Raw genomic sequence first — 26,631 nt, forward strand, 5'->3', positions numbered from 1 at the left:
GTACTTCTACATGATGGGCACTTTCTTTTGGACACATGTAAGGGCTTGGTCTTTTCCGCAGGTTTGTCCTGGAATGACAAAAACAGGCGTCGGCATCAGCAACAGTCTTTTAAAAACAAAGAACCAAGTGACCAACACCAGGAGTGCACCCCCCCCAGGACCAACCACCACCAGGGTCCCAGACGTGCCTCTCCTCCCCTCTGACCACTAACAGGGGGGAGGGGGTTTATCCCATGGAGCCAAGTGGGAATAAAGGTAAGGGACCACCACCCCAGGGTTCCACTTACCTTAGTGTGGCTGGTGCTAGCGTCACCCGGCACAGAACGGGAACCATCCGTCTCTGACATCCCTCTGGCCAGGGGAGTGGTCTGCCTCAGAATGCTCCTCTGTCTGACACTTCAGCTTTAATGGAGCCCGCACCAGCCCTTGAGCCGTTCGTTTATCCGTCCCGCGGCCGGAACCAGAAGCCGCAGTCCGAACGGAAGTGCCCTTCCCGTCGGAAATGACGTTGCCCGTCATCCGACTCAGCGTTTGCTCCATGCTGCCTCAAGATGAGGGGAATCTTGACACCTTCGTATCGCCTTCCCCAGGCAGCAGAAAAAACGAACTCCCAGGCCTTCGCATTCCCCAAGGGAGGACAGGGAGCGCAAAGCCACAGCAGGTATCCAGACTCCCTATCCGAACTGCTGTGAATGAGAGACCTCTGTCTCTCCTTTCTAACGCTCATACCGGCCTCAGCCTCACCAGCTGATATGGCCCAGGTTCCTAGCGATGTCTCCCTTCTGGAGGAAACACCAAAACTGACGGGCTAAAGGGAAGGGCGACTTAAAAGTCTGGTGGAGGTGGTGTTTCCTAAGAGGGGAGGAGCCAAGGTCTCAAGTGTGCTGTCCTGAAAGATGAAAGAGTGAAAATTGCATTTTCCCATTCCCCAGGTACAGATTGGCGTAGCCAGGGGCACAACAGGTGCCCATGGCTATGCCCTGCAACTGGAGGAACAGCCGACCATCAAAAGAGAACACATTATAGTTAAGTATATATTCTAGTGCAAGGAGTATGAACTCGTTAAATGAGGACTCATGGTGGTTCATTTGGGATAGGACCTTGCGGATGCAGGCTAGCCCTCTACAGTGTGGTATTGAACTGTAGAGGGCTTCTACATCAATGGTTGCAAGTATACATTGGTCAGGAACTTAAACATCTATAATTTGCAAGAGATGGATGGTATCCCGGATATAGGAAGGAATAGTAAGAACAAAAGTTCTAATGTGCTCATCAGCTTAGATACATTTTCAGCAATAGATCTATTACCGGAGAGAATAGGTCTCCCCGGTGGATCAACAGCATTTTTATGTAATTTAGGCAACGCACAGAACGTCGCTGTTCTTAGATAGGGAGTATGGACAAAGTCCTGTGTCTGTTTAGAAATAATTTGTTGGAAAAAGCATCATCCACACATACATTGTATCATCCACACATACATTACTTTGGGAGCCTGTCTCTCCAAGTTATGTTTTGACGCATGTCCCACTAATTTTGCACCCAAGTGGGCAGTAAAAAGTTAATCCTATCTGGGTTATTCCAACTTGACAAATCAACATAGTGGACTTTTGGATGTGAGAGTTCATCCATCAATATTGCTGTGTATCTTGTCATAGCAGAGGAACATGCATTTATTGTGAGTACCATTGTAAATGATACATGCTTTTTATGTCTGTCTTTCTGGATAATGTCAGATTACTACAAGTATGGAATCAATACCCATTATATACACGTTTTCTTTTTCTGTTAGAAACACAACAGCACGCTTTATTTGAACCCCTGAAGAAGGAAATAGTGTCATGAAAGGAAATCTTTTTATGCTCTCTGAAACATGTTGGTCCTCATGCAGCCATTTCTGGTCTCTGTTTCCTAGTTTTCAGAAGTAGTTTTTGCTGCAGCATGTAATATTGTGCAATACTTCTGTTCATTTGCTATTCATTGCTTTTAGTAATGGTATTTTGTCATTTTTGTATATTGAATAAAAATGTATTTATCTGTTTTTCTATTTACCATACTTTGATCCTGTGTTGGTTTTCTGCCCATAGTATCCCTTTTGGGGCATTTCTCTCTTCACATTAGGCTTTGGGATGTGGCAGAGACACACAGGATTAGCTTCCTAACTAGCTCCCCTTTCTCTATATTGTTCAAAGCATACATCCAAATCAAAGGAATGGCTTCATCAGAAGATTAAAATTTTGGCATAGTCCAGCCAGAGCCTAGACCTGAATCCAATTAAAAATCTGTGGGGTGATCGGAAGAGGGCTGTGCACAGTAGATGACCTTGCAATCTGACAGATTTGGAGTGGAGTGTTTTTGCAAAGAAGAGTGGGCAAATATTGCCAAGATGTACCATGCTGATACTCATGTCCATAAAAACTGAGTGCTGCACACTTATGCAACCACATTAATTTTTACTTCCCTCCACCTAAAAAGGTCAGTTTGTTAAACTTAGTGATACAGTTTATAGGTCAGATAAAAAAAAGTGGAAAAAGTTCTGAATTTTTTTATCTTTGTCTTTTTCAACCGGACATTAAACAGGGGTGTGTAGACTTTACATCCACTGTATGAATACAATGTTTTAGCACTTTGAGCCCAGTGCTCTTTGAAAAGAGACACTGATTTACAGAGGAACAGCATTGGAAAGCAATCAGACATGGTTTATGGACAATGTTAAAGTTCACCCATGAGATAGGAAAGGTGATTTTTGTATTCTGTTTGAAATTATTCATGCACAGGAGCACTTAATGTGAATGTGTGAAATCTTTAAATTCAGTTAATAGTAGATAATAGCACCAGGATAACAATTGAGTGCTGTGTACTGAGGTTTAAGAATTAATGGAGAAAAAAAAAAAAAAAAAAAAAGTCCAGGCTTTGCCAGTCAGTGGCCATACCCCTGAAGGTTTTTTCAGGGACTGGGTTCCTTGGCACTAGACCATAGCTTTAGATCTGTATAGCACCCTTCAACCTAAGCTACAGGAGATTTTCTCCATAAAAGGAGAACGGTCCACCTTGAGACACACAAAACGAAGGGACTCAGTGCAGTAGGGTTATCGGAGAGGTCCTCTAAAGCTTTGCCAGTGTCCAATCACCTAAAAAAGGTACACATTTATACTATAACCCATCATGTATTAAGAGGTTTGTGTATAGAACCAATGTGCTGCACTAAACAAACATGTCAGAGTTCATGTGTCCCCAAATTCTATTAAGGTGCTAACTGACCAAAAATGCAGACAGTGTGAAAATTGCAGCAAATGCAAAGTACAAATAGATAATCAATTGTGATGCCTAAATGAACCAGATATTACATAATTTAAAAGTAATCAAACATACCTGCTCAAAAGGATATATGCTGTCGATTTTGGGCTTGATCCTTCCTTGCTTGTAAAGGTCAAGCAGTTTAACCACAACATCTGTGATCAGCTCAGTTTCAGTATCCAAGTGGCCTAGATGAAAGCCACACACAGCTTTGTTTGAAGGAATAAGCTGCAGAGCATTTATGCTGAACTGGTTCCACCAAGTCTTTGCTAAAGCAACAAGGTTCTTCTTTTGTCCAGTCAACAAGTTGGCAGCGCCTGTAAAATAAATGTATTCGCATTACTATCCAGAGACTAGTGCTACACATTATTACAAATGGCATATGCCCATTCCAGTAGGGTTTATGTACAAAATCTACAAGGTAAAAGTGCATCTATAGCAATCATAATGCATGTTTTTAGTGTAGCTTAGATTATTCTAGACTGGTAGATGTATCTTGAAGGGAATGGGTATAATAACTTGAGGAAGAGATGAGTTTGCATAAAGTAACTGGCATCACAACTGAGATGCCATTTCAAATGTGTCAAACTGCAAATCAGTATAATTTACAGGAGGTTAAAAACCACAAGGGTTAATGCTAGCAAAAAAGCCTGCAAGCTGTGGACCTTTTTGCCTGAATCAGTATGTAAACACTCCACGCTGCAAATCAAGCAATAAGCATACAAAAATGAGGATTTGCCTTTGCCAATATGTATTCTCTAGTGGCTGTGTATATTATACTAGCTTCACTGTTTTAGTACTTCTGATTACCAAGCCTTGAGTAAAAACGTAAAGTACATTAACTAGGTTTCTCAGATGCACATGGTGTGGGGTTTATTGCCAATGTAGAGAAAACGCTTGTTTTCAGAATCTTTAATAGCCTTTTCCAGACATCCCAACCTGTCAAAACCCATTTCAGGCAGGTGGCACTGCGCAGCATTTCTCGCTACCCGCCCACCATCAGGAGATGATCAGAGACTGCAGACATAATACAAGAGATTAGACCCGTTTCACACTGGATGTATTTTTCAGGCACGTTAGTGTTAAAAATAGCACCTGAAAAAAGCCTCATCTGCAATCCCAGTGTGAGAGCCCGAATGCTCTCACACTAGAGCGGTGCGCTGGCAGGACGTCAAAAAAGCTGAGTTAGACTTACCGGTAACTCCTTTTCTGAGAGTCTTCCAGGACAGCCCATGAGACCTTGGGCTCCTCCTACCAGGACAGGAAACACGTCACCCCCACCAGATAAAAGGGCGGTCCTCCAGGCCCATGTCAGTATTCTCAAGAACCGTAGGACCCTGCAAAACATATGCATAATACACATAACTTCAGACAATACCGGGTGGGAATCCGGCTGTCCTGGAAGACTCTCAGAAAAGGAGTTACCGGTAAGTCTAACTCAGCTTTTCTCCAAGCGTCTTCCAGGACAGCCCATGAGACGATGAGCCAGAACTTACCAGTCTAGGGAGGGACAACTGCCTGAAGGCCCTTACGACCAAACGCCTGCTCCTGAGCTGATAGGAGATCCAGGCGATAATGTTTAATGAAGGTCGAGTAACTGGACCAAGTGGCAGCCCTGCAAATTTGTTCCGGTGAGGCACCAGCCCTCTCAGCCCAAGACGTAGACAAGGCTCTAGTTGAGTGCGCAGTAACAAAAGGTGTAGGGACCTCCCTAATTTTGTAAGCTTCCAAGATGGCTTGCTTTATCCATCTAGCCAATGTGGCTTTAGATGCACTATTCTCCTTGTGAACTCCAGAAAAGAGGACAAACAAGGCATCAGTTTTCCTAAAGGTCTTCGTGACCTCAAGATAGACCAAGAGAATCCTTCTTACATCTAGAAAACTAAATTTTCTTTCTAAGTCGCCCTGTGGCGAACTACAGAAGGTTGGCAATACAATGTTTTGAGATCGGTGGAATGTACTTGCCACCTTGGGCAAAAAACCTGGATCGGTTCGTAACACAACTCGATCCTCAAAAATCGTGAGGAAGGGCTCCCTAACTGATAGGGCCTGCAACTCACTTACCCTACGAGCTGAGGTAACAGCTATAAGGAACACAGTTTTTAATGTAAGTAACTTAACTGACATACTTTCCAGAGGTTCAAACGGAAATTCTACCAGAGTTTGAAGTACTAGGGACAGATCCCAAGTTGGACAACTTCTCACTACTACTGGTCTGGCCCTAGAGATAGATTTGAAAAATCTGGCTATAGTGGGATTTTCCAGGAGAGAAAACTGGGAGGAACACACTAATAGCTGCCGCCTGTACCTTTAAGGTACTAACAGAAAGACCTTTGTCGACACCCTCTTGGAAAAATTCCAAGATAGACGGAATATCATGAGTTAATCTATCATTTTCAGATAACCATGAGTTAAACCTTTTCCAAACTTTGGAATATATGGCTCTAGTAAATGGCTTCCTGCAATTAACGAGAGTCCTGACTACTTTGTCAGAGAACCCTTGGGCGCTCAGTATCTTTTCTTCAGATACCAGGCCGTCAAGTTTAAGGAAACCACCTGAGGGTGTGATACTGGACCCTGCAATAATAGGTCTTCCCTTTTCGGAAGACTCCACGGAGGCTCTGAAACCAGAGACTGTAGCAGGGAAAACCATGGCCTCTTGGACCAAAACGGGGCAATTAGAATCAGATCTGTCTCTTCCAGCCGAAACTTCCGGAGGACTTCTGGAATCAGCCTGATTGGCGGAAAGGCATAACATAGGCCTGGAGGCCACGGGTTCGCCAGAGCATCGATCCCCAAGGCTTGGTCTGCCGGGTTCATGGAAAAGAATATCTCCCTCTTGCGGTTGTTTCGGTTTGCGAACAAATCCGCTACCGGATAACCCCATCTCTTGGTGAGGTCTGCAAAGACTTCGGGATGAAGGGACCAGTTGTCTCGGTCTATCCTGTGACGGCTGAGATAATCTGCCAGGCAATTGTTTTTCCCCTTCAGGTGTACAGCAGAAATGGAGGCTAGATTCCCCTCTGCCCATGAAAGGATCTCCTGGGCAATGGACTGAAGCCTCCGGCTTCTCGTGCCTCCCTGCTTGTTGATATACGCGACTGTCGCTATATTGTCTGACAGGATTTGGAGGTTGTGACCCCTGATCTCCATCTGAAAAGACTGGAGGGCTCTCTGGACTGCAAGCAGCTCTCTTTGATTGGATGAGGCCCTTGCCTCCTCTGGGGACCACTCTCCTTGTGCTACTGCATTGCTGAGGTGGGCCCCCATCCCCAGGAACTCGCATCCGTGGTAATCCTTCGGGAAATGGGAAAGGACCATGGGAGACCTCCTGCTAGGTGCTGACCAGCTCTCCACCACCACAGGCTTCTTTTTATCCTGTCGGGAAGCCAGATCCTTGACTCCAGGGACCTTACGTCCCCGTCCCAGTTTCTTAAAAGAAACCTTTGTAACGGACGCTGACGGAGTCTCGCCCATGGTACTGCGGGAAAACATGAGGTCATAAGACCCACTGCCCTCGACACCTGTCTCAGAGAGACCGACTGGTTGGTCTGCAATGTTGACATAGTCTGGAACACTTTGGTAATCTTCTCCTGAGGAAGAAAAACTTTGGTTCACGGAGCAAAAATCGTAACCCAGATAAGTTACTTTCTGGGCCGGAATCAAGGACGATTTTTCTTTGTTTATTGGCCAGCCTAGGGACTGTAAGAAGTCCTGTACAGCCTGGAGATCTTCCAACAGCCTTTGGTATGATTTTGCCACTATCAGGAGGTCGTCTAAGGGATAACCGTCATTGCCTTTAATCTTAGGAGGAGTCAGCACTTCCCTCAACACCTTCGTAAAGATGCGTGGGGCTGAGGAAAGACCGAAGGGGAGGGCCTGAAATTGAAAATGTCGGGTCCCCATACCCGTCTTCACTGCCAATCTCAAAAACTTTTGGAAGGCTGGATGGATAGGGATGTGAAGATAAGCATCCCTTAAGTCCAACGTGGCCATAAAGCAGTTTGGGTATAGTAGGTTTTTGATTGTAAAAACCGTCTCCATACGGAAATGCTTGTATCTGATGGACTTGTTTAAGGTCCGGAGATTTAGGATAAGTCGAAACTTTCCTGCCGGCTTTCTGACCACAAATACATGGGAATAGAATCCCTTGCCCTGCTCCGATCGAGGAACAGGAATCAGGACTTTTTGATCTAATAAGTCTCCGATTTGGAGACCCAGAGCCCTCGCTTTCTCCCAATCTTGTGGAGGAAATGTGACCAACGAACGTTCTGGTGGTTGGTGAACAAACTCCAGCCTGTACCCGTTGGTCACTAGGTCCAGGACGAAGGGGCTCAGAGTGACTGCTGCCCACTGTGGGATGAAGGCCCTCAATCTCCCTCCCACCGGGGAACACAAGTCACTGCGGCTTGGCGGGCTGTTGAGGAGGGTTAAATAGCACTCCCCTTTGCCTCTGCCTTTGTGCCCAGTCCAATGCTTTTTCGGCCTGCTGTCCTTTTCTCTAGGACTCTGTTGCCTGTTTTGGCCACGAAAAAAATTTCTGGCTGTCTGAACTCTTTTTCTCTGGAAACGCCTTTTTCTTATCAGCCGTGCGTTCCAGTGCCTCCTGTAGACCTGGGCCAAATAAATGATCGCCAGTTAAAGGAAGGCCACAAAGGCGCAACTTGGAGGCCGAGTCCCCTGACCAGGTCTTAAGCCAAAGGCTTCTCCTGGCCGAGTTCACTAGAGCCGAAGTCCTGGCTGACATTCTTACCGACTCAGCGGAAGAATCTGCCAAAAAACCCACTGCCTGAAATAGGAGAGGAAAAGACTTTAAAATTTGCTCTCTGGGAGGTACCTGCTGACAGATGTGACTGAATCTGAGTCAACCAAACCTCCAGATTTCTGGCCACACAAATGGAAGCCAAAGCTGGTTTCAGGTTTCCAACTGCTGAGTCCCAGGCTCTGTGGAGAAGGATATCCCCCCTCTTGTCCATCGGATCCTTAAGCGTACGCATATCAAACGCCAGGTCCGAGTTTTTTGAAACTTTTGAAAGAGGTGCGTCTAACTTGGGATTCTTATTCCATGGCTGCGCAGTGTCCTCATCAAAAGGAAACCTCCTTTTTAGGTTACTAGAGAAGAATGGTTTTCTCTCAGGATTATCCCATTCCAGTTTAATAGTATCAACCAAAGAACTATGAACTGGAAACACTCTTGATTTTCTCTTATGTAATCCTTTATACATAAGATCATGTTTGGATAACTGAACCTCTTCCTCTTTTAATTCAAGGGTAGTATAGATAGCCTTTAATAAGTCATCTACATCCTCAACAGATAACTTAAATCTTGAGCCTCGAGTGGATTCTCTATCTCTGGGCTCTGTATCTGACCCTGATTCTTCCAGAGAAGAACGGGTAGATCTGACCTCAGCCTCAGAGTCTTCACTCTCTGCCTGCTGCGGAGTGCTTACTGACGCCTTCAGTGAAGACGGACTCTCTGCTGGAGTCTGGAGCTTGTCAATAAGCATTCTAAAGGAACTGAAGGTGGACGCAAGCTCATCCCTAACAGAAGTAAGCATCTTCTGGCAAGAGGCAACCGGGTCATCCTTTACTAGGCCTTCTATACAGGTGCGACAAACTGCTTTGCTCCATGAGGAGCTCAATTTGTTTGCGCAAACCGCACATTTCCTTTTAAGTGGCTGCGCTTGGGCCTTGTCCTGAGTCTTGGTCTGCAAGACAAAATAAATGACCCACAATGTAATTAAAGCCACACAATCACTCCGTAACACCACGTGCAGGAGGGAGGAAATGTGTCCCCTTACACCCACTACTACAGAGGGGGGAGGGGGAGGGAACACTCACAGGGATAGCAAGGTGGTGACAGAACACCCCAGGCTTACCTGGGAGGTGCTGGTGTTGGGAACTGCATCCGCTGCCTGTGCAGGTACTGCAGGAGGATCCATTCTGCCCCTCTTGGTCATCCACAGCCTGGCTGCTTAACACCAAGAAACACCAGCAGCCAGCGTTCTCTGTTCGCGCCGTTTATGAAGACTGGAACCTCGTCTCCGGCGCCCGATGATGATGTCATATGCCCCGGAAGTAACCCTCTCCAGGCACTTCCTGTAGGCCAGCTTGGAGCGCAATAGCTCCGCCCCCTCGAACGCTGCAGCTTCCTCCATTCCTTGCTCAAATCAGCCAGGCTGTCGGCAGGGAAGGACAACCGAAGCTCAGCTGAGCTAGAGTGCAATGCACTGCGCTAGGGGCACGACCTCACACCGGTCCTGGCCCTCTCCAGGCACTGAGGACAGAGAACAGCAACACAGCCAACCTCCCCAGCGGTGTGCTGCTTCTGGCAGAGGAAGAGGTAAGTAATATGCCCCAGAAAAAAGCCATACAAAGTCCCTGCTTATAAGGCCTATGGGAGCAGGTTCCATGAACATGTTACTTCCCGTCCGGAGGAAACACAAATAACTGACATGGGCCTGGAGGACCGCCCTTTTATCTGGTGGGGGTGACGTGTTTCCTGTCCTGGTAGGAGGAGCCCAAGGTCTCATGGGCTGTCCTGGAAGACGCTTGGAGAAAAATTCCTGCAAGTAGCTTCTTTGAGGCGCTTGAGGAGCAGTGTATACACCGCTCCTCAAGCGCCCCTGCCTATTGAAATCAATGGGCAGTGCCTGCAAAGCACCTTGGCAGTGGCGCTTTGAACGCTTTATTCGGCCACTAGCAGGGGTTAAAAGTACCTCTAAAACTACGGTAAAGTGCTAAAACTAGCGGCACTTTACTGCTGACACCCCTGCGCTGTCAGTATGAAAGAGCCCTTAGTACATCTCATCATACATCTGTACATTACATACATTATACATCTGTAGGTGGACTACTGAGGCACAGAGGGACAGGGGCTGTGTATCCAGGGGCAGCCCAGAGCACATGTAAAGGGATGCTGGGGATGCAAGCACAGCACGACTCACCTCGTCCTTTCTCCCTGCAGCCTGAGATAGAGATGGAGGGGGAGCCATTGAAGGAGGAGACAGTACGGGGTCCCAGTGTGAGGAATTCATTCCCACACATCAGCACTCCGCAGCCAATGACTAGAACCCTTTTCAGGAAGATGAGCGCCCCTCCCCCCCAGCACTGCCAGGCTGTGTTCGGACGGACACAGAAGAGGGAGGAGAGAACTCTGGCACCCCCAGCTATGCAGGCGCCCGGGTGAAAAGCACCTTGCTGCATATGCCTAGGATCGGCCCTGCCACTGCCTTGCTGGGAGGGGGCAGCTCGGGCTCCCGGCTGTCAGCTGCAGCAGATTGTGCTTCACTCGCAGGTGTCCATGAGCCTGCCATCAAATGCGAGAAACTTGAGATCTCTGCTTCTCTTGGTCCTGAAATCCTGAAATGTGTTGTCTTAGCCTTTTCACCCAGAGGTCTGAGTGCTGATAGAACAAAAAAAAAAAAAACTGCCCATTTTGGGAAACTGAGACAAAGTGACAGAACGGACCCAAGTAGAGGCTCAGAGGTTTTGTTACACTAGGGACTTGCTGCAAAAAGCCCTCCTGCAGTAAAGTATATTGGCAGCCTTGTTGAAAAGTCAACACCTGTATCCTTTAATGCTGCACATACAAAATAAACCAAACATGTGAGTAAATGGTTTACTAACATGAGGTGTGTAAAAATGTATACATACAACATGTCAGTTATAACATAGCTTTAGTGCCTACAATCATACTGAATGCTTACAAGTTTTAGGAATGCCTGTGTTCCAGGCTTGCATACCTGAATGCCCATGGCCCTAAATGCTAGTCCCACTCGTTAGTCATTAGCCTGTAAGATTTAACAGGCTGCTGGCAGTGAAGCTGGGCGATTTACCTGTACCTCAGGCACCTGAAAACAGCAGGATGCAACACACTAGCTAGAAGTTTATGGCTTTGTGCAGTATATAAACACTAAATGCTAGCGTGCACGAGACCTTAAAGCGATACTAAAATCTCGTTTTTTTTTCCTTTAAAAATATGATACTTACCTGCTCTGTGCAGTGGTTTTGCTCAGCAGCCTGGATCCTCTTCTTGGGTCCCTTGCCGGTGCTCCTGGCCCCTCCCAACGAGTACCCCCACAGTAAAGTAGTTTGCTATGGGGCACCGCAGCTCTGCATGTCCATTTAGAGCTGCGGTTCAGCCCTGCCCCCCCCCCTCCCCTTATTGACAGCAGTGGGAGCCAATGGCACTGCTGCTGTGCCTCAGCCAATCAGGAGGGAGAGTTGACAGCCAAGGCACACACGCACATCGCTGATCGAGATGGAGCTCAGGTAAGTATCAGGGGGGCTGCTGCAGTTTTTTTTAATTTTTATGCATAGAATGCATGAAGAAAAAAACCTGCCCTTTTATAAGTTGAACTAGATGGACTTTTTCATACTCAACTATGTAACTAACATGTCCAGTGAAAGGTCAGCTAGCTTCAACACAAGTAAAGCTCCCCCTTCATTTCTAAATATAATAAACTATCCGTTAACTCACATGACTGGCCTTTACTACACTCATGACTTGTCATCTTTTATCAGTATGCTCCTTGCACTGCATCTCCTCACATGACAAAATTTATCCAAAAAAATGTCAGAAAAAAAAAGCTGCAAAGTCTTATTGCATAGGATTCTCTGCAATATACATCTTAAGTATATTCATTAGACTCCAACACAAACAGCAACTCACACAAGGATGGAAAAGCAGCGAGACAAACCAAAGTTGCTACACATGAGCACAAGTCTGCAACAAGCCTCAAGCTCTTAGACAAGAATGCCAAGCAAAGAAACCCATTACTATGCAAGGTATCCCCTTTGTAATTTTAAAAAGGATTTTCCTCATGCAAGGTTTATAAAGCATCTTACAGCCTTTCAAGGAAAAAAAAAAAAAAAAAATTGCTAAAAGTACACTGACACTATCCCCCTCAAATGCACCACAGTATTTGATTGCCAACAGTCATTCTATTTATGGCACCATGTATGGAAATTCTGCCCAAGAAGTTGGGGTAAAGTACAGGTGCAATGGAATATACGAATATAACAAACACCCACCTTGTTTGGATGACCTGCCATTGTGGTTTTGCTGTCCCTATCCTCCACCCTGGACGAGCTCACCCCTCACTACACAGAATCAGGCCCCGAACCCTACAACCCTGGTAAACAGATGACACCAGAAGTCTCAAAAAATGTAGCCACACTCGAGTGTCTGTGGTGTAAGACTAAGCCTCAGACTTCAACCAATATAAATCTGCCCTCCAAAAATAAAATGCTTGCCTCCACACTGTCAAGCAAACCTAATTTATCACTCATTAACACCTTCTCATCCAGTCTGTCAGCTCTTCTCTACCTTTAACTCTTTGCCCAAGAGACTGCCAATCACTTCAAAAAGATGGATTTAATTTGGGATGAAATCTCCACTCTACAGATATCCCTCCACGTCCACAGGTACAAATCACTCACCTTATTCAACCCTGCTACTATAGAAGTGGTTGCTAAACTTATTTCTAATGTCCACCTAACCACTTGTCCCCTGGAACCAGTTCCCTGTCAAATACTCCAGTCATCCTCTGACTACCCTACGCTCTCTAGCCCACATCTTCAATATTTTCATCTGGCATCTTCCCCAACTCTAAAAGATGCACTAGTCACCCACATACTTAAGTCTTCCTTGGACCCCACCAATCTTCACCTATGCCCCCCATCTCCTTGCTTCCCTTTTCCTTCAAACTCCTTAAACACTTTGTCTACAACAAACTGAGTGACCACCTCATTATCCTTCTTGATCCCTTCCGTCTGGATCTCGCCCTCAACACTCCTTTAGAAACTAACAGCAAAAACCAAGAGACACTATTCTGTACACCTACTTCTGGACCAGTCAGATGCCTTGATACAGTTGACCACCCTCTCCTTTACTCCTTGGATCTCCGTGGCTGTGCCCTTTGCTGGCTCTCATCCTACCCATCTCAACGCACCTTTAGTGTCACTTATAATTCTACTTCCTCCTCTTTTGTCGGGGTTCCAAGGTTCTGTTCTTGAACCTCTATTCTCAATCTACACATCCTCCCTGGGTCAGCCGATACCCCCAAATCTCTATCCCTCAGCTCACTCCAGTCTCCTCACACATCTCTAATTTACTAACAGACATCAGTCTGGATGTCACCATTTCCCCAAACGCAACCCATCCAAAACAGAGTTCGTAATATTTTCTCCCCACTTGCCCCGTCCCCTGACTTCTGTCAAGATTGCTACAACCAATAACACATCCCCACAAGCAAGGGTGCTATGCATTCTCCTGGACACAGAACTGTCTGCCCCATATCAAATCACTTTCCAAAGCTTGCTGCCTCAACATCTGCAGAATACACCCCTTCCTATCCAATGACACCACAAAGCCGCCAATCCATTTCCTGGTCATCTCTTGCCTCAACTACTGCAACTCCTTCCTTTAGAATTCTCTACCTCAATCTGTCCGGCTACCTGCTACTCTATCCACTTTGAGACAATCCCTGGAAAAACCTTTTCAGAGAAGCCAATCCTGCCTCTAACTGTACTATTTTCTCCAGCTCATTCGCCAGTTAGTACCTTTTGTATCACTTGACCCCCCCTTTTAGATTGTAAGCTCCAACAAGCAGGTCCCCCCCCCGATTCCTCCTATATTGAATTGCATTATAACTGTCTGCTGTAAGTGAATCAAGCTACACTCATTATACAGATCAGTACAAATACATTATTGCCAACCTCATCTAACCGTTAAATATCCCCCCCCTTTTTAATCCGTAGATTAACATTCAACGCACAATGCCTGAGCAACTTTTTTTACTCCGTTGGGCTGACTAGCAGCACGCTCATGCGATCTTGATGCAGTCAGACCACTGCATTTGATAGCTCCATTGTCCCTAAAGACTGTAGAACAATCAGCTTGGCTCCCAATCACATGCAAGCTGTAAGGTTTGTTTATAAGCAAACCCTTAGTGTGAGCAGTCCACATCAGGCTGAAGATGGCAGTATAACTCCAAGGGAAGATTCATGCAAAACATTATCAGGCGCATACTAAAAGTAAATTTAGTCTGGGAATCTAGGCTTCAATTATATTGGTATAAAAAAATGGACATTTTCCTATATACTCACCATAAATTACCAGTTTTCCCATAGGTTTCAGCAGGTTGTAGGCTTTACAAGTGTCAGAACCTCCCAGGGGATCCATCACTATGTCTACACCTAGAGGGGGGGAAAAAAAAAAAAAAAAGTAAGACCACCTCAGCAACCTAGCCTCAAATATTATACCACAACTTGAAGCCTAGCCTTTTTGTTCATTCATATTGCAAGATCTGGGATGCCTCTGTTCTCAAACCTCATTTCACATTCTATCAGCAAAAACCACAGGCACCGAAAGCTGAAGTTGATCGTAAAAATCCCAACAGCTTTAGCAACCTAGTTATATACAACCCCTATGAAATATCGTTCAATTTGCTCCAGCAGGGGAAAAAATGTCTATCGGCTCTCCTTCATGAGAAAAGTGATCACTTCGGGGGCCCCCTTCAATGGGGAAGAAGCTGATGGAATGTTATCTGCATGACAGCTTCATTGGAGGGCAGGGGAAGCATAAGGGGGTCTAATCTCATTAAAGGCAATTGTCATTTTGAGCAACCCCCAATGCTCATATGTATGAATGTAAATGCACACTGCAGGGCATCTATGCACAAAAATTTTGACTGACATGTTCCATATCACCACACATCAGAGCACTAATTCTAGCATCAGAGCTCCTGGGTAACTCTAAACTGATGACCTGTAGGAGCTTTTAAAGCAATGCCTATGGAAATACTGTATAGCGTACTGGGCCTCCATTTCACAGGCACATGTGATTTTAAGGGTTAAGGTTTGGCATGTTGGGTATCAAATTAGCACAACCTCATCTTATACTTTGCCGGAAATTAGGTAATAAATTGCATTTGTGTGCCCTAAAACTTCAGTATTTTTTACTTAAATGTTTTGTTTTCTAAACTGTTTTTATGCGGTCTGCTTTCAGAATATAATGTTTTGGGTTTATGCAATTTCGTGCTGCACACAGTGAGTAGCCACTGCTCCAGGTGGGTCCATGCTATGCACATGCTGCTTACTAACCACACCTCACACCCGCCCGAAGGGTGCTCACCCAGCTTATATGCTGTATGCAGCGTAAAAAGTGGTTCTGGACAGCCTCACTCCAACACAATCCACTTTAAGTTTAAAACTCCACAGGGCGAGACAGCATACAGTGGGGGAACAAGAGCAAGGCTACACTCCAGCAATGGAAGTTCAAAGATCTGAAGTGGAGAAGCATCCTGGGAACTTTTTCAGGATGGCAGAATGTGTCTATTTCTGCTGTATTGTTGCATCTTTTGCATGATGAACCCAAGATATGTACTGTACTATGTTTGAGGTGTACATTTGCTATACATTTTGTTTAGTTACTATACCACACCTTTTCCTGAAGCCTGTATGGCGAAACATGTTGCAATAAAAGCGTGGAAACAACGTACCCAAAAGGCACCGATATCAACCTTTGATGGACGACGATACTTGGGTGTATTATTGCAGCATCAATGCCGATACCGAGTATCTGCCCAAGTACTTGTACTCCGGCAAATACTCCAATGGCCTGGACAGTCGGGGGTGATCGGTGTGGTGCTGGGGAGGAGTTACAATCACTGATCTTCCTGCATGGATTTCAATAAAAGTAGCTGACAGGTGCTTCTCATCTCCCCCCATGGCTTTCAGCTGTATTATTGAACTCTATATAGGGAGATCAGTGATTGTAACTCCTCCCCAGTGCCACATCGATCACCCTCGACTGTCCCCCATGTTCTCCTCTGGTCCCCCTCGGTGCTCGATCTGTCAGGATGGAGAGCAGAGGAAGAAGCTGGTAAAAATATGATTTACTGGCTCTTTCCTTTTCCGAATGCAGAGTCAGTGATCAAGAAAGGCATTGGGGGACAGTCAGGGGTGATCAGTGCAGCACCAGGGAGGAGCTACAATCACCGATCTCCCTGTATAGATTTCAATAATGCAGCTGAAAGCCACAGGGGAGAGGAGGAGAAGCAGTTGTCAGCTACTTTTATTGAAATATATGCAGGAAGATAGGTGATCGGTGTAACTCCTCCCCAATCACCCCTGACTGTTCATGTGCTCCTCTGGTCCCCCTCTGTGCTCGATCTGTCAGGATGGAGAGCGGAGGAAGGAGCCGGTAAACATGTAATTTACCAGCTCCTTTTCCGAATTCAGAGTCAGTGATCAAGAAAGATCCTCTTGTCTTTGGGTACCTTTAGGACATAAGTATACATTTCCATAACAAAGACTGCCAACTCATTAGTGCATTTCAAAATCACACCTATTGTCTAGGGCAGCCATTCTGCCATATATGAATAACTTCACATACATACATCAAGAGAACAAAATGTATTATAGGAGTAGCACTGTACTGCTATTTAAATTTTGTACCTTTAGGCGAGATTTTCTTAATTTCATCCACATAATCGCTTGTCCTGTAATCAATTGGGTAAGTCACACCGTGTTCTTTAAGTGCTTCATGCTTGGAAGAAGAAGCAGTTCCAAATATTGTAACATCCTCCACAGTTTTACAGAGCTGTACTGCTGCAGTGCCAACACCACCTATGAAACAAAATACATTAAATAGGCTAATCCTTGTTGCCCTCTAATACTTTAAAATCCAAAATACACCACTCGCATACGTCCATAAAATCAGTCCAAAAATTACAGACACGTAGGTTTGCTAGGTACATACACCGGTCAAAAGTTTTAGAGCATTCCTCTTCATCTGCATGTAAAGGCAGGTTGTCTCAATGCTTTTGGTAATTGTGTAGGTCAGTTCCCCTCCCCATCTCTGCAAGGAAAAAGACCAATACATCGGAGTTTAGTTACTGAAGCTGGAGTGTGCAAAATAAGGCTCACTTCTGCATAGAAACCAATCAGCTTCCAGGTTTTTTGCCAAAAAGCTTAACAGCTTAAGGACCAGCCGCCGCAGTTGTACTGCGGCAATGTGGCTCGATCCCGCAAATCGCCGTCATTGTAAGTCGGCTCATACACTGCGATTTGTGGGCGCACACACCCACTGGCCAGTGGGGGAGCCAATCAGTGGGAGGGGCAGACTGTCTGGCTACCCGCAATCATTCCCCGCAGTGACAGAACAGGGATTCGCCTGTGTAAACAAGGCAAATCTGTTCTGACAGGGGAGATCACACAGATCCTGTCTTTCTGCTATGCAGGAAGACGATCTGTGTACCCCAGTCACAGTCCCCCAGTTAGTAAACACCCAGGGAACACATTTAACCCTTGATTGCCCCTGTTAACCCCTTCCCTGCCAGTGTCATTAGTACAACAGTGCATATTTTTAGCACCGATTACTGTAATGTCACTGGTTCCCACAAAAGTGCCAAAAATGTCAGTTAGGTGTCTGATCTGTGCACTAAAAATCATTGATCACCAGCATTACAAAAAAAAAAAAAAAAAAAAAAAAAAAAGAAGAAGGAGCAGGTAATCAAATACCAAAAGAAAGCTATTTGTGGGGGCAAAATTCAATTTTGATTGGGTACAGTGTTACACGACCGTGCAATTGTTAAAGCGATGCAGTACCGTGTCGCAAAAAATGGCCTGGTCATTAAGGGGAAAAAAATCTTCTAGTCCTTAAGTGGTTAAACAAGCTGAGGTTAGAAGCAGATTGGTTTCTATGCAAAAGTAAGCCTCTTTTGCACTCTCCAGCTTTAGTAAATAAACCCCATTGTATCCTACCTCTCCATTCAAAAAAAAAAACACAGGGGTGGGCTTCAGGGACTGATTGGCGATCATAGGCTACCACAGCAATCAGGTAAGCCAGAATCAGGGGTGCCAGGTCCCGATAGTACGGTGCCCAGGGCTCGGAGAGACCCCGGTCACAGCAAAAAGGGAGGCACGCATATATGCGGCCCCAATGAAAAAAGCTAAATGCTGTGAGGACGCATATTTGTTATGTCAGCGGGAAGGGCTTAATCTAAAAAAGTGCACTCAAAGTAGCCACCTTTTGCAGATGCAAGAATGCCACAAGTGTGTTCGGCTGTTACAACGGAATTCAAATATTCTTTGGAAAGTTCTTCCCAACGCTGTTGCAGAAGTTCCCACAAATGTGTTGCACTTTAGGGTGGTTTTGCCTTCACCCTTTTGTCTAGTCCATCCCATACATTCATAAAATGTGGGTGGGACACATATCAACCACTTCACTTTGTACGACCCATGATACAGTTGCATCTACGGCACCATTACCAAGCTCCATGTCTTAATCATCCACCCATCCCCCCGTCTTCAAAGCAAAGTTTCATTCATAGAAGCTGTAGTATAGAGCTGGGTGGACAGTCTGGCTATTTTTTAATGCGTTAAAATATTAGAATAAAAAAGCCTCTGCTTTGAGACCACATAATGGTTTGCGAAAAAGCAGACTTTAACAGGTCCGTGAAAAAAAAAAAATTGGCCAAAGAAAACAAAAATACAACATTGTTTAGCAGTTTATGTTTATTGTTTATGCAGTTTGCAAATTAAATATGGCATTTTTCAAGAGCATCCTCACCAGTATTTTTTTTAAGTGCTTAGCACAATATATGTATACATAATAGAAAGCAAAGGAGTGAACCGAGTAGAGTGCAGTAGTGCTTAAAGCAGATCTTCCACTTCATCTGAGCACAAAAAAAAAAAAAACTTACCATATATACTCAAGTATAAGCCGAGTTTTTTTTAGCACTTCTGTGCTGAAAATGCCCCTCAGCTTATACTAGTCAAGCACTTTCTGCAGCAGAGAATGACATTTTCCAAACCGACTTTGGGGCCCCCGTATCTCGGGGCCACTTGGTGCTAGGAACCCCAAATTTGGTGTGCAAACCCAGCACTAAAACATATCCAAAGTGGCCCCGAGATATGGGGCCCCAAATTCAGTTCGGAAAATGTCACTCTGCTGCAGAAAAGTGCTTGACATTTTCCTACCCAACTTTGGGGCCCTGTATCTTGGGGCCACTTGGTAATATGTTGTAGTGCTAGTTCTACTGGGTTTGCACACCAAATTTGCGGTTCCTAGCACCAAGTGGCCCCGTGATACGGCAATAGATGCTGGATAATCTCCAACCAGAAAATAGAAGGCAAGCTTTGAATATACTGCACACCGTAAGCTTCTGTGTGCATTAAGAGCTGCAGTAAGTCAGTGAAAGAAAAATAAATTGGTCCAGCTGCACATGCATAAATCAGACTGAAAGCAAACGAAGCAGGATGGTACAAACATACTGACGTGTAGCTTTCACAGCCGATAAGATGTCAACTTAGACATGGTGGACACAGTTTGCGGACTTAACTTGCCCCACAAGACATTACTGAATTAGCTTGGCATCAAGAACTAGCTGCAGATCAACAATTCTCACCACTAGAGCATTGGACTTTGTGGCTGAAGATTAGGTCTTCTATGGTCCTCTGGTGCATGCTGCTACTAGCATTTACCTTCCACATAAATCAGCTCACATTCTGATGAGTAAATACATATCACCTCAGCTAGCATGAGAACTTGCAGTGGAGAGGGTGTAGTCAGCAGCAGACAACTGGCAAGTGTCAATGTGTTTCACCCACCAAACAAGTCTTCACATATCAACCTGCATGTGTTTTTCTGCAACTGCTTTAAAATGGGAGTAAACTCCCATGAATGATTTTTACCTATAGGTTAGCCTACAAGGCTTACCCATTAGCTACAGTACTGTAAACAGATATTTACATTAGATGCAGCTGGTGATGCCACCAGAGCGTGCGCTCTGACAGAACAGCATACCTGTGCCATTCCTTCAGAGTCGTGCAGTAAACAGACTGACGAGCATGCGCATGAGTGAGATGGCCAGATAGCGGAAGCTATAAACCTGGAAATCCTGAGTGCAGCTGGAGGCACCTTCAGCAGTGACAGCACACTGCTGGAGATCTTAGTTTTCAGGTGTCGTGTGTTAGTTTGTGATGCATACTACCACATTATAACCTAAAACCACTAGATTTAAAATTTTTTGATGTCGTTTACTACTGCATAAAGCTTATGGAAATATTAGGTCTGCATGTCCCTGCTGAGCTTCATTTACACTCAGTATGCTTGATTATGCATGTCAAGAGGGATCAGTTTTTCTTCGTTACTGAAGTACTTGGAGATTGACTGGCTGCACCGTGTGTGCAAATTTACATCAAGAGGCTGTTAATTTCATCCACGAAAAATAATCGGTCATAGTTTGTCAGCTGCATGTTTTCAGTGACTAAGAAAAAACAAAAATTTGAATCAAGTCAAATTGGTGAAAACTATGCTGAAAATCAATTCCAATTTTCATCAAACGCTTACCCACCTCAATTTGTGCTTTCCTCCAAGCTCCGTCAGTCCAAGCCTCTGACTATTGGCAAGCTGTGCTGAGAGACTAAGACCCTTTCACACACAGCGCCCACTGTTAGCGCTAAAGCGCTGCTCGTTTTAACGTTGCTTTTTGGCAGCTAGCAGGATGGTTTTAACTCCCCCAAAAAAAGGGTTAAAACTCCTGTTTTGCAGCTCTTTCAAAGCACTGCCCATTCAGTTTTGGGAGTGCTAAATACAGTGCTCCCAACCCGCCCCAAAGATGCGGCTTGCAGGACTTTTCATAATGTCTCGCTAGCCCGTGTGAAAAGTCACACTGGAATGGATGTGAGGCAGTTTTCAGGCTTAGCAGAGGGTATTTCCAGTGCTAAAATGCCTGAAAACTGCCCCAATGTGAAAGGGGTCTTAGGCTCCCATCAATCTTTTCTTATGCAGCTCCAAACACTAAACTCATTCACACTCCATCTTTGGCACTCTGTGCTGGCCTTTTCTATAAAATCATTAACAATTCCATCCCCAGCCTATAATAGCACATTAAGACCCCTCTCACACTGAGGCACTTTACAGGCGCTACAGCGCTAAAAATAGCACCTGCATAGCGCCTGTAAAGAACCCCTCCTGTCTCTCCAGTGTGAAAGCCCAAGCGCTTGCAGGACGTAAAAAACCCCAGCAAGCAGCATCTTTGGAGCGCTGTATACACCGCTCCTGCCCATAGAAACCGCATGCTCTACGGTGTTTTAACCCTCTCGGTCGCTAGGGGGTAAAAGCGCCCCACTAGCAGCCGAATAGCGCTACGAAATTGACGTTAAAGCACCGCTTAAAAAAAAAAAAATAGCGGTGTTTTACTGCCGACGCACCCACCGCCCTAGTGTGAATGGGGCCTAAAAAGTTTAAATATGTATTGCACTACCTTAAAAGATTAAGTAGGGGCTTCGGAGGGGGGGGGGGGGGGGACCACAAACATATTTACTATATCTGGTATCCCACAGTACATGGAAATTCAATTTTAGTAAATATAAACTGCTAAAAACTCATCACCAGTATATAGCAGTCTTGTGATTTCTATCAGTTCCTGGTGAAGCTTGGAGGAGTTTTCACACTGCACTGTCCTATGAGGCTACAGGGCTCCTGACACTCTGTGTGGACAGCTCTGATTGGCCATGTGCTGATCACATGCACTCCCAAGTAAAAAAAAAAAAAAAAAAAAAAAAACACTAGCAACACAAATTGAGCATGTGTAGCCTGACTTTAAAGGCTGTCATATCCAGACATGTTCTGAGTCAGTGGAAGAGGGGGGGATCTGTGCATATAAGATCAAGCAGCTTTTTCACAACAGAGGATTAACCCCTTAGGTTCCAGTGAGTATAACAAGCATGCTTTATTGCATATACAGACCGATTTTACTGTTGTGGGTTTAGTAACACTGCAAGCACTGACAGTTAAAGGGTCTCTCCCCTTTAACTGCAAGAGCTTTTGTTGAAAAACAGACTTGCTGGCTGGATCAGATGAAAATAGACTAAACTAATGCAGCCATCGCATCCAAGAAATGGCAAGCAGCAATTAAGGGTTTGCTTTTGGGATTAATACTGCTTTAAGGGCTCTTACCCATTGGGCATCAAATCACTTACAGGAGTTTGACTAATCGGCCCCCTGTTAAAGCAGAAGTCCGCAATAACTTTTTTTTAAAGGCCCTACGCTATAATATTCTAATATGCACAGCATATTAGTAATTATGGCAGATCTGGGATCGATCCGGCGGGCCCCCAGTGCTTCCATCTTTGCCCACTCTTCCTTCAGGGTCCCATGCCTTCGGCTGCTTAATAGGCCAGGTAGTGATGACTTTACTCCTGCGCATGGGAGTCACATCACCGCAGCACAGATCAGGGCCAGTGAACATGACAGCTGACAGGAAGGTTGCATTTATGGCAAAGGAGACCAATAGGGTCTGTCAAATACCCTTACCTATCCATGCACATAGGCATTTAAAGAGCAATTCCACGTGTTAATCACTTTAAGACCAGGCCCTTTCTGGAACTTGTTTACACGTTTTAAAATTAGTAAAAAAAAAAAAATTTTAAAAGCAGTCAGGCTTTAAAATCAGGCACGCTCTTGGAATGGCAACAAACTATTGTGCTTAATCTCCATAGGTGACGCTTTAACAGCTTACCTAGAGTTTTAGCATTACAGAGGAGGTCTTGAGCTACAATGATTGCTCTCGCTTTAACAATCATGGCAATACCTCATGTGGTTTGAGCACAGTTTACAGGTGGGAGGGGGTTTGTAAAGCTGCCCATGGGACTATATGTGAAAGTACCGGCCATAGTAAAAGTGATCCCGGGGTTATGGCAGCAACCCGCTGCCACAACACCAGTCTTAAACGTCAATGATATTTTTACTATGGGCCAGTCAGCAAGTGGTTAAAAAGAAAACCCACATCACATTCCCCTCTGATCCATGTACATTGCAAGGAATTTATCAAGCTTTGTTGCAGATAACCTCTATTCTAAAGGAATAGTCATTTGGGTTTATGTGGAAACAAACTAATGGAAATGCTTTACGAATAAGCTGCTGCACCTGCTGGGCTGTGAGGACACAAGGCCCAAACAGCAACTTCTGTGGAAGTCCTCTTGTAACAGGAAAGTGCTGCACTAACAAGTCCCTGAAGCAAGCGACTACCCCTCCCAGGCTTGCCGTTTGTTCCCTTCCACATTATACTGGCTACACAAGTGTGAAAACCCAGCTGGTCACTGGATCAAAAGTGACTTGTTAAAAAGGACCATCCTAATGGTGGACCTAGTTTCTAGCTGCCTAGGGAGCCCGAAGAAGGGGAACCTGGGGTTCCTCTTAATCTGTTAAGGGTGCTTCAAGCTGATCAAATGTTACAATTAGCTTGTACAGTATAACTATACAGTCCAACATGTGGATTTCTGCACAATTTTAAACATGTAGGCTTACATATAATTAGGATGAAAGTATTAAATAGCAAGTGTTAAATTGTCATTTTGATCTAACAAAAATGGAATACCTAGAGATATTTCACGGTTTTACAATTTTAAATGTGAAAAGGTTTTTTTTTCCATTTATAAAGTTTATTTTCTATAACCTATTCTAAACAAGGTAAATGTACAATTAGAAATGTGGGCAACCGAGTAGCAAAGGACAAGGTTTAATAGTATACAGGCTTTAGCAAAAAAAAAAAAAAAAAAAAAAACAAAAAAACGCAAGTAAATCAGGTATTTATATTTTGATAACAATCCAAGATTCCACAAGCCATAGTTCAGTCCTCCAATTTAAAGCCTGACAAGGGCAAGTCTACAGGCAACTGGCTTGACTTTAAAGTTCACCCATTTCCAGTCTACAGGGGGTAAAAACATTTACATGTTCATTACAGGCAACACTCAAAACTCCAAGGAGGTACACAAATGGCACATCCTCTCCCTGTACTTTTTATGACACTAGGGGTTAAGGAAGTTCATCTGCCTCATTGTAAAGAGGTTTAGAAGCCATTAGAAATTTGCAAACCTGACATCTGTGCCTCTGTTGTGATTTTTGAAGATTGAATACTCCATGGGAGCAGCAATTACAAGTCAAGGGCTCGTAAAAAGCCTAACAGTCTATAAATACTTTAAAATGATATTAAAGTGGATGTAAACCCACCTGTTAGTTTCCAGTTTCACATAGGGCATAGCTAGGATTCACACACCTCCTGCAAGTATCCCTGTCATAATTCACTCCTTTAGCTTAGTGGAGCGCCACAATATTCCCGAATATGTGGGTGGATCTGCTGTTCAGCGCTCTGTGGGCGGAGTCGTGACATCATGACTCGGCCCACCACTACACTCCCCTGGCCAGCCAGCATTGCGAGGATGAGCCTCGCGCCAGGGAAGACTAAAGTACACACAGAAGTGGCAGAGCATGTTCTGTAAAGCAGCGCACGCTTATGGCCCCATGTCACTCCTGCGCATGTGCACATACTCCAGTCTACATAGAACAATTCTAGAGCTACAGACAACCCTGGGAGAGCTGAAAAAAGGAGGGGGATGGGAATTACATATAATGCCTCTCCAAGGCTAGAGCACAGATATGTAAATCACCTGTCACTAACAGCACAGGGGAAGAAGTCTTTTTTCAGCCTGATAAAAACAGACAGAGGATTGCTCGGAGCTAGATTAACTCTTCCTGGCAAGATTGGGCACAGATGACCTGAAATCCTATACTGTACAAGTCAAAAAAAAAACAAAAAAAACTACAAAACACGTTTACCTACTCTAATGATTTGCACAGAGCAGCACCAGTCCTCTTCTTGGATCCCTTGCTGGTGCTCCTGGCCTCTCCCTCCTGCTAAGTGCCCCCACAACAAGCAGCATGCTATGGGGCACCCAAGCCACTGCAGTGTGTTCAGACACTGAGCTGCAGCTAGATCCACCCCCTCACACTGACAGCAGAGGGAGCCAATGGCACCCGCTGTGTGTCTCAGCAAATCAGGAGAGTCCTGGACAGCCGAGTCTCATGCAACATTGCTGGACTGAGATGGGGCTCAGGCAAGAATTAGGAGGGCGGCTGCACGCAAGTTTATCCAAATGCATAGAATGCAAAAAAAAAATAAATAAAAATGCAGGTACACTTTAAAAAGCTTCAACAATAATACTCGAACCATACAGGTGCATGAAGTCAGGGCACAATTTCTACAACCCCTGAATCATGAAGGCTGGCTCAAAGACAACTTTTGAACCTTTTGGAGCTGGCTATGTATTTTAGAGTATATATATATATATATATATATATATATTTATATATATATATATATATATATATATATATATATATATATATATATATATATATTACATACACATATATACATATATACACACATACACACACACTTATCAAGTGCCCTTTCATTAACAAGGCAGCAAAGGTACAACAAAAATCCATTCTTTGAATGCTTTTGTAGTCAGATTTGTTCTCTTTTCCTGTTCAATGTTTGAACTAAAACAGGAAGAACTCTGCAGCTGGACAGGAAGATCGATATTACATACAGGAAAATGGAGCGGAAACATGTTAACCTTGTCTTTAAAGCAGGATATGAGGTCCTCTCTGGAATGACTTCTGAACTACTTACTATTCAAGGATTGTCTACTCATTTACTTCCATCTATCAAGGTAAAGAAGCCAATTGAAATTGCATATCGGTTTAACCTAACTTGGGAGGAAATGGTAGTAAGCCACGTTTAAACTTCACCATTACATTTGGAACACAGTATAACTAGGCAAATCCTGTAAATGCTACAATGTAACATTTCTGGGAGAAGAGTTAAAGTTGATTTGCACAATCAAATCTAGATTGATAATCTCACAAGTAGTTTTGCCATTGTCACCTTTTGAGAGCTTTGGCAAGCTCTAAAGAAGACCAAACAAAAACTAGGGATTTAACTACTCAACGCGATTGTAAATGCTTCTTTTAAAACAGGTTCATATTAGCCTGCTTTGTGCAATTCCGCTGCCCCAAACCTCTTGCGTCCAACACCCCTGGCTCCTCTTGAGCCCTTGTTCAGGCTAGTGCAGTCTATCAAGCTATGAAAATGAATGGCATGAACTACTATTCAAGGTAGGCTTATATAGCATTTGCTTTATGTGTATATGCGGCCTATAATAAAACTAGGAGGCACAGAAACAAGACCAGTCGTCCAGAACAAGGATAGTGCAGCAGTTACTGGTCTATTACAGGAAACTACTGCACAAAGACAATGTTTCACACTGGATCACAGCACAGATCTGAAGAAAAACAAAACTCAATAAGGATTAATTATAAATATGCCTTTTGTAGTTAGACTTTTTATCCTGAAGTTCAGCTTTAGGTTTTTAAAATGGCATTCTTACAAAGCCAGGCTTCACCTTTGCAATATCAGCATAAACTAAAGCTGAACTCCAGGAATAATCTGTTTTGCATACTTGGTCCAGCTTAGC

At 44.5% G+C, this 26,631-nt stretch overlaps 1 protein-coding gene across 1 annotated transcript in view; it reads right to left on the reverse strand.

The window, feature by feature from the left end:
* The window catches only part of VAT1 (vesicle amine transport 1), a 164,059-nt gene that overhangs the window by 35,827 nt on the left and 101,601 nt on the right, over window positions 1–26,631 (reverse strand). Inside the window, exons 3-5 of the mRNA XM_073608367.1 lie at window positions 16,759–16,929; window positions 14,407–14,496; window positions 3,370–3,611 (exon numbers count right to left, since the gene is read on the reverse strand). Of these exons, the coding sequence (XP_073464468.1) occupies window positions 3,370–3,611; window positions 14,407–14,496; window positions 16,759–16,929 (503 nt within the window). The remainder of the gene's footprint in view (window positions 1–3,369; window positions 3,612–14,406; window positions 14,497–16,758; window positions 16,930–26,631) is intronic.

The sequence above is a fragment of the Aquarana catesbeiana genome, linkage group LG12 (genome assembly GCF_042186555.1).
Source record: "Aquarana catesbeiana isolate 2022-GZ linkage group LG12, ASM4218655v1, whole genome shotgun sequence".
Classification (NCBI taxonomy): domain Eukaryota; kingdom Metazoa; phylum Chordata; class Amphibia; order Anura; family Ranidae; genus Aquarana; species Aquarana catesbeiana.